Raw genomic sequence first — 12794 nt, forward strand, 5'->3', positions numbered from 1 at the left:
GCACATTCACAGAAATATGAGTGATTCAAACGATGAGATTTCTCAGTTGAATGCAGGATTTCTCATTGTTGCACAGCCATTAATGGCAGACAGAACTAATGCCTAGAAGTTACGGTGATCGAGTCTAATTTTTTTTCCTATGAAAGTGTTAAGACAGGTGAAAGTCACGATTTGGTTTCTTAAGCATCATATTTTCATCAAACAAGTTGAAAGAGTTAGCTGTTCCTGTAACACTTAACACTTGTACACAAAGTGCGAGAGGTTTGATACAACAGAGAAGAGTTACCTGAATTCCCCACAGTGCCATTGTTCACCAGTGAGTTTGGAGTCACGGGATTGTGCCAGTGTCCCTCATGAGAAGTGCTGGGGATTCCCATGGGCCTGGCAGCAGGCTGTGCAAAGATGATACTGGGATCATTCAAGCTTACACTGCTCTGGTTATTTGTGGCGCTGCTGCTGCCAGATCTCATAGAAAATGCAACATTTGTAGAATGAGGAGGGTTACCCGGTGCAGAGTGAATAACAGGCCCATGAATAGGCCAAGAAGTGTTGGGAAGCTGAATTTGGTGGTGATGGTGCATCTGAAGCAGTCCCAGGTTATGCAAGGTGGAATACTGACCTGGGGGAGATTGGGGAAAGTTAAACAAAGGCAGCTGGACCTGATGGGGTGGCTGTGCACCCTGCTGTGGCTGAGGAACGTGCTTAGACTGGGATATTGATTGTGGCTGAGTCTGGTTAATGGAGGCTGGCTGAGAGGAATTCTGTGGGAATTGTTGAGGTTGTGGAGAGTAAGATGACTGATGCGAATCAGACTGGAGGAAAAAAAAAGTATGTATTTCTGATTAGTCCACTGGCTATTTAATGGTGTTTTCTTTAATAAGCACCCACAGTATTAGACTAATTATAAAACAGCAAAGCACTCCCCAGCAACACCCCAAGCACTGCACCCAAATTCCTGTTGGCTTCAGTAAGTGCAGTTCAACTGACACTGACTTTCACCAACAGATAATTTGGTCTGTTAATGTGGCACATCCCACCATCAGAAACACCATTCTAAGCAAGTATTAGCCCCAAGCTCTTCATTAGACTCCTCAAACACTTGTTTCTGATTTTTAATAATTGTCTTCCCTACCCTACTTATGTACAGCCCAGTACCTCATTAAATAATTGCCTTACTTCTAAAATAGAGTGGTTCTTATTACTGCATAGTTTTTTAAGTAATTCCAAAGTAAGGTCCTAATATTTCTCTCATTTTTAAATATCTGTCAAACAAGAAATGCAAATGCCAAAAACCCAGTTTCATATCCTGGTGTTGGCCATGGCTAAAGGCACAGTAATAGCAATTATTACAGCTTTTGCAGAGCTCTTACAAGGCTGTCCCTTTCACCAGTAACAGGCATGAGGCTATTTTATCTGTTTGGAATTGCAACTGAACAGAGAAGCACTTCAAGAAATGGAGTGGCTGGGAAAAGAGTTACTCAGTTTATGTGCCAATACTTAATGCCAGTATCTGGATTCCCCAATCTGGTTTTAAGCACTGAGACAAGATACTGATGGAATAAGGGCATCCAGAGACATTCAAATGAGACAGGTACCTAAACCAGAATCTCAGCTCTCATTTTCCCCCTGAGACTGACTCCTCTCTGCAGACTACAGCAGCCAGCCAAGCTCCAAGAGCCTCAGCTGCTGTTGAACACATGGAGTTAAAAGTCTTTCCAGCTTGTCAGGATCCCCGACTATTCACCTGTCCATTTAAACTGGCAGCCACTTGTCTCCAAAAACCAGAGGTGTCTGCAGGACCTGCCCATGCCAGAGCATCCCCTCCAGCAGCCCACTGTGTGTCTGTGCCTGGGCAAAAGCTGGAGCCCAGAAGCTGGGATTGCTCCCTGCTGCTATTCCAACTGTGCCTGTATGAGTGCCTCCTATACCTTTCTATCAAACAAGGAGAAGAAGGTAAAACCTGGGATTTGAAAGATGACCACTAGTTTAACAGTTTAAATGTTATAAAAATAAAGCACATGCACTGACTACAAACATTCCTGCAAATATTAACCCACCACAAGCATGCACTGAATGTGCCAGCAGCAGGAGAGGAGGCATATTATGCTCCAGCCTGTTGATTTGCTTCCTATTCTCTCCCTCTTACTTCACCAATATTCCCCCTTCCCATTCTTCTCAACCAATTCCTGGACAGAACTTATCCACCAAGAAATCCTGGTCAAATGACAACCATGCAACGCACCATGACATCCAGGTGACACAAGAATGTGCACATGATGTGTCTGCCTCTGAGTGCACCCACATGTTCAGCTTCAATTCCTCAGGCAGAAATACAAGGCTCCTAAAAAAGTACTCCTGTGGCATGTTCAGCCCTTCACTTAGATAAGGGCAGTATCAGTCCAGCAGCACACTGTAAGTCATGAGATCTCCATTCCTGGAGCCAGCATTCAAAAAAATGCTTGCTGATCAGTTAGGAAAGTAGCAAACTGAACAAAGAGCATTAGTGATCAGCAGCCCTGATTACTATATTTGCTTACTTGCCAGCTTCATTAGCAGGAACATGCTTCTCAGACTAGCAGCTTAAAATAAATTAATTTCTGCTCTACTGTCTGCTCCAAAAATATTAAATGCCAGCAGTTGTATTTGCTCATCTCCACTCAGAAGCCGATTAAACATATTTTATGTAGCTCTACAGAGACCTGAAAAAATTCTAGGATAAAACTATCAAAAATTTCCCCATTGTCCTGCTTGTGCTTCTAGTGTGCTCTGGCAGACTTTTTATTGAAGTATGATTCAGTTGTGTCCTGTCTCTGCACATGACAGTTCCTTAGGACAGATCTCTTAAACCCTAAGTCATGGTTGTGACTAACCTAAGTCTCCAGCATTTTAACGATGAGCTATGCTTTACCTCCCTTACTAACTCTGGAACACCGCCAGAATGAGAATTTGAAAAGCATCCTAGCTTAATCTGGCCTTTCAGAATCACAAGGTATCTCATATCAAACTTGACAATGAGGTTTCCATATCGAAAAACCATAAATGCTCCCCAAGACACAATACAATAAATCAAAGTTCCACTAACTGGCAGAGTGCAACATTGTCATGATCAAGTCCAGAATCTGTTGAGAAAAGCCATGCAAACCTGTTCCCAGCATGGCTGGTTTGCTAGAGCTTTGCTCCCTGCAGTCCCCTGCTCCCAGCACTTACACATTCTGATGACTGCCTGGTACGCAGGGGCCGCTCCACCTGCTGCTGGCCCACAGCCACCAGCTGGGAATTGACCATGCTCCGGACCAGCTGCGTGCCTGATCAAGGAACACAGTGTTAATAAAACCCACAGAGTGAGAGAATAATGAGAACTGGGAGTCAGCAACACCTTAACTCTCATGTGACACAGAGTAGGTAAAGCACTTTCACCTCTCCTCTTCTTTAAGTGGAAACTTTTCTCTCTACTGGCAGCAGACAACATTAATAGCTACAGAAGCTAAACACAAAGTCTACTTTTGAGTAAAACAAAGTCTAGCAGGAACAAGGCTCACCTTGCTATCAGGCTGGAGCTCTACTTTATATATGTTTCCATATTACTGCTGTAAGCAGTGGCATTTTAAATAGCATTAGTGACAGCAGAAACTTCTGGGCAAAGAAAGTAAACTAAATAAAAAGACTAAAGGATAACAGAACACAGAAGCAAGGTTCTTCAGAAGTTCACTTATGAATGCTTCCTCCACTTTTTCATTCATTACAGGCACCCAAGGGCCTAATATGAATGAGCTTGCAATTAATCTTCTCTCAGTACTATCAGTAATTTGAAACCCGGATTTAGCCTAATTCATCTGTATGGTTTTTCTGAAGTGTTACTGAAAGAGCACTGATTTTTGCTGAAAATACATTTACTTACCTCTCACAGATGATGGAGGGTTAGCTAACATTTGAGAAACATTTGGAAGAGGAAATGCATTCAATTATTATTATTATTACTATTGTTACTATAATTACTATTGCTACTTCTAAATGAACCAATTGTGAGTGGAAGACAAATTATGCAATACCCTGAAGTACACTGTATTTTACTGCTGAGAACATTTTTACCACCCATGCAAAGACTGTTCTTCAGGAGACGCTGCTCCCCTTGCAGAAAAGTAACACAGAACTAGAAGCTGTATTTTCGATGACTGAAACATTATTATAACAGGATTTTTTTTTTTTTTTTTTTTTTTTTTTGAGATAATTACCAAGTCTGTACAGAAACCTAGAGAAAAGATATCTCAGAGCTTTTAAATTATCCTAACACATAAACTTACCTGGCACACTATTATTTCTCTGACGGGTTTGTTTGAATTCAGGACAATCTCTCCTAACATGACCCACATCCCCACAGATGAAACACCTTTTCTCTCTTGTTTCTCTGTCATCTTCTTTCACCTCTTTTTCATCATCTTTCTCATTCTCCTTTTTCTTCAACCTGAACAATAATTTTTATTAGCAATATCACAAAACCACACACACAAACACATAATCCCTGTAGAGCTGTTGTACTGTTGTGTTCAAAGGGAATGGTTACATAACCAACATCTGTACCAGAATACAAATATCTCAGGAATCCCAAAAAACACTTTCAGATTCTGGGCTGGTTAACAGCCTGTATAAACTTAATGGAGTTAGAAGCTCCCCAGACTTGTCCAAAAGCTGTCTGACTGTATTAGGGCAGAACTCTGCCTGCAGTTAAGCAGGCTTAGCCTGCCAGGTAGTTGGGTGGCAGCTCTATGCAGCAATCCCACTGAGTTAGAATATACCCAAAACAAGTGAGCTGTACCTCATTCATACCATCTCCCCCTCACTGGACAGGGCACATTTCTCTGTCACTGTCTGAGCCCAGACAGGATGTGCAACAAGGCACTGAGGTTCTTTCAAGCACTCAGCTCTAATACAGCAGGAGAACTAGTGATCAGGAACCCAGACAAGAAGTCAAGGTCTTTTTCCACAAGATATCTACAGGATTGTTAAATAATAATTTTATTTAGTGAGCTGTATATACAATCTGAGAGAGATTCTGTCTGGCTGTGCTGTAGCAGCAGTTTGTGTGAAGAGCAGATCACAACTTCTTTTCCTGAGACAGATGTAGGGAAAGAGTTGATGCAATTCCATGTACTAATACTTGTACAGAGAGCATCTGAAAGAAATAGTCCACCTGTGACCACAGGGTTCCAGTGCACTTTCATGAATCTTGAACTCTGCTGACTGAATAAAAGGCTGTAAATAAAGATTTTTTTAGCAGGAAGAGACCAAGAATCCTTTGACGAATTGTGGAGGAGACAACTGAACATAGGGAGCATATGAAAAAGCCCAGATTAATTTGCACTCTAAGGGCTTCAACAGGCTTTAGGAGGAGTCAGACAATCTAGGCTGAGTGGGTCATTAAATAGCCAAAGCTGTAAAAAGTGAGGAGTCAATTCCTACTAAATTCTCTTTGAAAACATTGACCTACATGTTCTGGGACTCCTTTTGCAGGAGTCCTGAACCCAAAATTCCTGATTAATTAATGTACAAGTGTGAGATCACCAAGTGACTGGCATTAATATGATGTTACAGAAATGCACTTTAACTGTGTACATTTTAACTAATCCTGGAGTTTAAGAAATTAACTTTTACCTGCCTTGCAGGTGTGCATTATCAGATCAGAATAATTCAAATTCAACACTGTCCCCTGAACATGATCACTACAGGAAATCCATTTTAACACATGAAGAATTTTGCAGCCGGGTGATATGTTTACCATCTGAATGCTTACACTATAAAAAGATAATTTAGTGATCTAAGTTTTAAGTTAAGCTTAACCACATATTAACACGCTATAGACTGTTGATTTTATTCTATGTGCTTCCACAAACACTTCAGATTTAAAGAGGGGATCAGAAACTGTTTTAAAAAAAGAAAAAATAAGAAAGGAAATTGAGGATCAGATATGAAACTTTGATTTTCTCTGCAATTTAGCAATTTTTAATTTCCATTAAATCTTCGAATATCCAAATCCCTCATGAATTAATCTCAAAGATTTAATGATAGTTTGTGTATTACTTACCTCCTCCTCTTTGGACAGTCTTTCATGTAGTGACCAATTTTTCCACAGACACGACAACATCTGTCATTGGGTGCCAATTCCCCATCTGTCAGCACTTTTGAGTCAAAAAAGTATTCCTATCAAAACACACCAGACAGATAAAATATATAAAGCATTCACTTACAAGTCTGAGGAATAAAAGTCAAATTGTCAGCTTTCATCTCTTATTGCTCCCTGAATGTTACCACTTCTGAGATTATATCCGGTCCTTTTCTTCCCCTGGATAATGGCAGCTTTTTCAGAGATATAGAGCAGTTTTAGCTAAAAAGGGCTATTTGGTCTTAGGGCTGAATTTGCAGAACAGCTTCTCCAGGCTCCAGCCTGCTGCCCACCTTTTGCCTCCCCAAAGGCTCTCCAGAGGGCAATTTATTGCAGAAGATCTATTTTGGTATCTGAGTCACTGCTTGTGTGCTTTCCAAAGCAGCCAATGTCCCTTCCCAGATGACATGTCTACATCCCTTTAGACAGAACACAGCTCAGGTGGGAAACAGATGGAGCATCTGCAGACTGACCTGTATCACTCCCATCCCCTGGAATTTGCTCAGGACAGCTGCAGTTCTGATGTGTGTCAGCACAAAGGCTACAGTTTACAGCCTCTGAGCAACATAAATATTGTGAAAGTATTATCTTGCCTGAAAGACTGAAATAGAGGTACAAACTCAGGAAAAGAAACACAGATAAAGCAAGCAAATGGAAAAGAGAAGACAGGGAAGGATGAAGGGAATTAAAAGCTTTCAAAAGATTTTTAAAATCCTTTAGAAACTCAAGTTCTGTTAAAAGCCACTGGGAGAACAGTCTTCTAAACTGTTTCAGAAAATGCCTTTCTCTGTTGATCTTAAAAATACTAATTACAGTATTTTATTTGCTCATATTTTTAAAAAAATAGTTATCTTACATATCAATGACTGGACCCTGTAGCACAGAGCAATACTTTCTCCAAAATGCTATTGCATAAACACAATCCTCACCCTGACTCACTATGCAAATTTTAAAGATCAACTGTTAAAAAAAATAATCAATCATCATCCTATTCCTTGTTTAAGCAGAAATTCTTACTATCTCCACCAACTGGAAAAATAAAAAGAATGGAACATCTCTTGGATCTGTTTTCTTTACCTACATGAAGAGCCAGTAAAGTTCCTAGATATGTTTCTGGGTTTTAGAGACAAATTTGCAGTTTCCTACAATACTTAACATCATACAGTGGGAGTTTTTATAAAAAACAAAACACAAATTAAGCTTACTTTCCCCAATAGTAATTGCCAGTAATACCCAACACCCATCCAACTACTCCTCTGAATTCCAGGAGCCCAATACTAAGCTATACATCTAATACAGACAAAGTATAATTACACATATTGTACATATCGAATTGATAAATACATACATGACATCTGCATCAATTCAGTGGACAAAGAAAATTAAAAAACACACTAAAAACTCTGAGAACTTACAGCTTCTCTTCCAACAGCTGGGTAGAATGGAGTACCAAATAATTTTCTCCCATTGATAAATGCCTTCATTATGAAATTGGTCACTATTGAAGAAAGACAGTTATTGAAAAACAATAGAAAAGGCACAATTCAGTGAACATTAATCAATAGTAGACATAAATAGCTTACTTTTCCTAGAGACTCCAGCACCCAGATTATGATTCAAGTCAAAAGGATCTGTACAAAGAAAGGAGAAAAAAGATCAGAGTTGGAAAAAATATACTGCAACAGAAATTTTTATTTTAATGCAGAGAATTCCATTTTAAATGCATTCACAGAGTAGATTATAGCAAAGCAACGCTGAGAGTTTTAAAACTGTGACTAACCATAGTACAGTAAGAAGAACAATTCTCTGACATTTAGTAAAAGTTATGAGTCTCATCAATTTTGTGAGCTGTAAGACTTGCAAACAATTAATGTTTCTTTTAAAACACCGACTGTAGTTTCCTCACATAAAGATCCTGTGCAAAGAGAACAGCTTCTCAAGCAACAGAGTTTCTAACACTCATGAATGGAAACTCAATTCAGCAGAGGAGTACCTTCGATGGCAATACATTTGGATGTCCACTGCTTCTCAAAGGTGGTTAACAGCTTCTTCTGCCGGATGCTGATCACGTATTCCTTGAAGTCAAATTCCTCAGTGTAGAACCGCAGCAGCCCCAGCCAGAGCTCTCCAAGAGATTCAGTGTTCTTTCCCAGAGAAGGCAGACGCTTCTTCTGCATGCAGTTGAAGACAATTTACTCATCTACACTTACTGCAGCACTGCTTCTCCTGAAATACCTCTCTATGTCTGCTATGAATGGTTTCTTTTGGTTAAAGTAAGGTTAAATCACTACAGTTAAGACTAAACCTAGACTATTGTTAAGAATAAAAAGTATTTTTCCTAATTTATGTTATTTAGAAATTACTTAAAATAAACCAAGCAAAAGAAACTCATTTTAGCAAAACAGGACTCATTTGGGAAGTTGCAACACTGCAGATATAGAAGTTTAATTAATTAATAAATTTAATCTTTTATATATTACACTGTTAAAAATTTATTACTTTTCCTGAAAAGCAAGGTTTAAATTTTAGCTACTCTTCTGGAATTAGAATATTACCAATTCTTCCATGTCATCAAAGAAAAACGCATTCCATCCATCCACCATTCTTTGTGGAATCTGTTTGCCATCAAATATCTGCCAGAACAGAGAGTGATGGTTACTGCTCTAATTCAAAGTCACTGTACAATACTTGCAGATCTTTTGGTAAAAAAAATAAAATATATATATATATATATATAAATTATTTAATTGTAACAATTACTTCTTATACAGACAGAATTTCCCATTGGTAAAATGTTTGTAAGTCTTTTTGCACTGTTGCTGAACCTCTCAAATTATCTGGATATTTAATTTTTACTTGTTCTTTGCAACTAAGAAAACATGACTGAATTACCTTGTCAAGATTCCAACATCTCTCTTGCCCACAGATTCTCTAAGGAGACTTTATATGATTTCTATTACATTTTGACTTTAGCACAACCAAGGGGAAATTCCACTGTTATTTAAATGCACTCTTGGGGTAGCAGTAAAATAAAAATCCCCAACCACTACTAAAGTATCAGATACTAAAGTATCAGCAAGAAAGTCTATGAGTCTCAACTGCAATGCTTAAGTCAATTTTCCTCTTGCACAAAGAAACCAAAAGAGGCAGAAAGGGATAATTTTCAGATGTGCTTGGGAGTTCCAGAGTGTATCCAGGAAGAGGCAGATAGCTGAATAATTATATTCTCCCCACCCGTACAATGGGGGTGCAGAACATTGATTTCTTAATTAAGTTTCCTGGCACATGTGAAATATTTCTTTAAAGTTGTATCAAAGCATCAATTATCTTATTTTCCCCTCATTAAATAATAAAATAAACTTTTTCTCTTACAGATAAAGTGTTGAGCAATAAATAATGCTTCTGACAATAACTGGTTGAAGAGCTGGACTCAGATTTCAAGAGCATCTGGTACAGTCTCATAATTACAATTCCCTTCTCTCCATACCACCTGCCAATTTTTTTCTATCCTGTTCAGCATATAAATATCATCGTAAGACCAAAATCCCAAAGTAAATATAATAGCAGATATTAGGCACAACAGACTCCCAGTTTTGATCTAATTTTCTTGATTAGTTTTGCCTACTAAAACCAAGAAGGAGTTAAGAATCTGCTGATCGAAGGGCCCCATATTTCATTTATCCCCTCTGATCCTAAAATCCCAAACTTCTCATATTTGGCTTGAAGAAGAAGTGCATCTATTCTCATAGCCTCATTTTCTGAACCTACCTCCTGAAGAACTGGAATAACTGGCGGATTTCTCTGCTGTAGAAAGTACAAAACCATAAGAATATAGGCATATGAAGACAGACTACCACGGGATGCATCACCAATATCGCAGCGCTGAAAAAATACATTTAAAACAAAAGCTGAATTTACAGTTTACTCTTCAAGACTCACAACAATGTCAGAGGGCAAACAGAAACCCCCTAAGTAACAGCAAATACATTCACCTCATAATTAAAAATTGTTTTATGAAGCCTGAAAAATAAATGTACCCAAGAGTCAACTGCCATCTGGCAAATCCACAGCATAATTTGTCTAACATATAAACAGAAAAGCTTTTCATAGCCAAAATACCTTAAAAAATTTATAATGTGCCAAACTGAAAAAAACCAAAACCAAACCAAAACCCCCAAAACATAAATCCCAGGTTTCAATACCATAAAATTTAATTTTCCTTAACTCATGCTGCAAGAGCTGCTTCTGTGATTCCTTATTATTTTGGTTGTCCCTCCCCTTAAAAAAATAATTCATTAACAGCAAGTACTTCCACGTTGTACTGGCAGTGCAGGCCATACGTGGCATTTTGCTAGCAAACATACACATACCTAATTAAACCATGGTGCAGCCTGCACAACACAGTGCAAAACAAACACCCCTGACAAAGCCAGGGAGCTGGAACCAGATGAGCTCAAGGTCCCTTCCAACCCAAGCCTTTCTGTGACTCTGATCAGTAAATTACCTTACTATGCTTGAGTATCTCATTACAGTATAACCTTTCCATAGCACCTGCTTCTAAGCTATCCTGTGTTTCGAGCCTGTGTCATATCAAACAACGCATTTTTAACCTCCTAGGGCTGGAAAAACAGGGTTCGCAAATTACTTTCACATTAGCAGCAGCAGTGACAGCTGTTCCTGGGTTTTCTGCCAATGCAAACAGAGGAGGAGGCATTTTGCTTAAAAACAGAGTATTTGTATAGCTACAAAGTCACTTCCACACATTTACATTCAGGAGTGTATATCCCACAACTTGTACATTTCATCTTTGCAGTAATATTTTTAGAACATGCACAATAGTATGCAATGCTACAAAAAAGATATTTAAGATTCATTATTATCAATGCAAGGCATTTTTAATCTGGATACAGAAGAGACATGGCAATATTGTGCACTACTGTGACCACATTTTAAAAAAAAAGTCATTGCTATTCTCAGTGACAGTATAATGAATGTGTCCATTCCATTCTGGCACAAAGTTATTTTATTCATCTTGATATATTTTATTACATGAACATCTGGTAGCATGATGCACTCTCTATAAGCCATTTTTTATTTGCCCCTGTTCCACTATGCTTTCTTTGGATGTGATGTATTTAATACTGCAGCTTGAACAAAAAGCAATGCCACATTTCAATTATCAAAGGCTGTATAGTATAACACTTTGATAAAATATCATAACAAAAGATGCAGAAGATCTGACATTTCCAAACTCTTAAAGTCAAGTGTATGTCCTAGGCACATCACAGAGGCTCAGGCACTCGTTCATCTCCCCATACCTACCTAATCCTGACTTTTATACTATGTCAAACAAGGCAAGCGTGCCAAAAGAAAGCAGCAGTAATCTCTGGGCTGGTCCCAGATATGAAAACTTGGGAAGCCCATGCACATCCACATTCCCCTACACTTTACAGTTACCAATTTTTCCAGTCTTGCTTGGGGCTTGGATGGGATTTTCTGTTTGTTATAATTGCAGGTGGTTTGAAATTGAAGACGAAAAGCAAAGTTATTTGCTTTCGTCAGCTTCCTCTTACACAGAAAACTTTCAACAGATAGCAGAAGGTACCAGGATTTGATTTTGACACACAGTCAGATGGAGCACAGTAGGCTTAAGAAAGTGCACTTCATATCAACAGCATGCTGCTGTCTCCTCTCCAGTTGGTATTGGCAAAAGGCAAACTAAGTGCCTACAGCAGAAAACACTGTATTGTAGAAATATGTACCTTTTTTTTTATATTACCTTTGCAAAAACTTTCATTGTGTAGCCCAGATATTGCACCCTAGGATCAATAGCTGCGTAGGTAGCCAGCATCCTTGTGTTATGCTGTGCCTGGAAAAAGGGAAAAAAAATTAAACTGGCATCAAGGTGAGCCAATCATGTAAGAAATTGTGCAATTACACAGTGTCAGGTGAAGGCTGGAATGAGCTGCACTATTCATGATGGCACACAGGCCATGGTGGATTTTCTGAAGTATACCCAAAACAAGACTTTCTGTGCTGTAACCTGTTCTGCCATCAGGTCATACACAGCTGCCTGGGTCAGGCTGAGGGTGTGGGCCACTGAGTTTAAACAATGTAGGAGAAAAACACAAACACACAAAAGCATTTTCATTCTGGTTTCAAAATTATTCTCTCAAAAGGTTATTTGGGTAAGATAGAAACAGCTAAAACACTTTCTTTGAACACAAAAGGACACAAGCAGATGCTCACCAGTGTATTGTATAAACTGATATCTCCTTCCAAGCCACTCCGCCTGTGTTCAAACTTTACTATAGGCACTTTGGCTGTTGTTATAGGCAAGATGTTCCTCAAACCTGGGGAAGCAACACTTTAGTACATAAAACATTTCCATTAACAACATTTATAGAAAATTTAACTGCAAAACAAATAATACTTTAAAGTACCTACCTGGATGCTTCTTAAGAACTTTTGCCAAACCTTCTATTATTTCTTTACAGTTCAATTTCTAGGAAAAACAAAGATCACAGCTTCAGATATTAAAACATGGATCCTATTCCAACAAGCACATTTACTATGACATATATTTCATAGATGAAAAGTCTATGTACAAAAAGGAGCAAGCATTAAGCCAGTACAT

The 12794-nt window shown here is 38.7% G+C and overlaps 1 protein-coding gene across 3 annotated transcripts in view; it reads right to left on the reverse strand.

Annotated features, from left to right (window-relative positions):
• TUT4 (terminal uridylyl transferase 4) overlaps window positions 1–12794 on the reverse strand; it is a 44207-nt gene that overhangs the window by 3606 nt on the left and 27807 nt on the right. For all 3 annotated transcript variants that reach the window (XM_056498225.1, XM_056498226.1, XM_056498224.1), the window contains exons 17-28: window positions 12605–12662; window positions 12407–12510; window positions 11937–12026; window positions 9926–10039; window positions 8713–8790; window positions 8151–8328; window positions 7741–7788; window positions 7573–7655; window positions 6080–6195; window positions 4302–4462; window positions 3208–3305; window positions 287–812 (exon numbers count right to left, since the gene is read on the reverse strand). In XM_056498225.1, the coding sequence (XP_056354200.1) occupies window positions 287–812; window positions 3208–3305; window positions 4302–4462; window positions 6080–6195; window positions 7573–7655; window positions 7741–7788; window positions 8151–8328; window positions 8713–8790; window positions 9926–10039; window positions 11937–12026; window positions 12407–12510; window positions 12605–12662 (1654 nt within the window). The remainder of the gene's footprint in view (window positions 1–286; window positions 813–3207; window positions 3306–4301; window positions 4463–6079; window positions 6196–7572; window positions 7656–7740; window positions 7789–8150; window positions 8329–8712; window positions 8791–9925; window positions 10040–11936; window positions 12027–12406; window positions 12511–12604; window positions 12663–12794) is intronic.

The sequence above is a fragment of the Oenanthe melanoleuca genome, chromosome 8 (genome assembly GCF_029582105.1).
Source record: "Oenanthe melanoleuca isolate GR-GAL-2019-014 chromosome 8, OMel1.0, whole genome shotgun sequence".
Taxonomy (NCBI): domain Eukaryota; kingdom Metazoa; phylum Chordata; class Aves; order Passeriformes; family Muscicapidae; genus Oenanthe; species Oenanthe melanoleuca.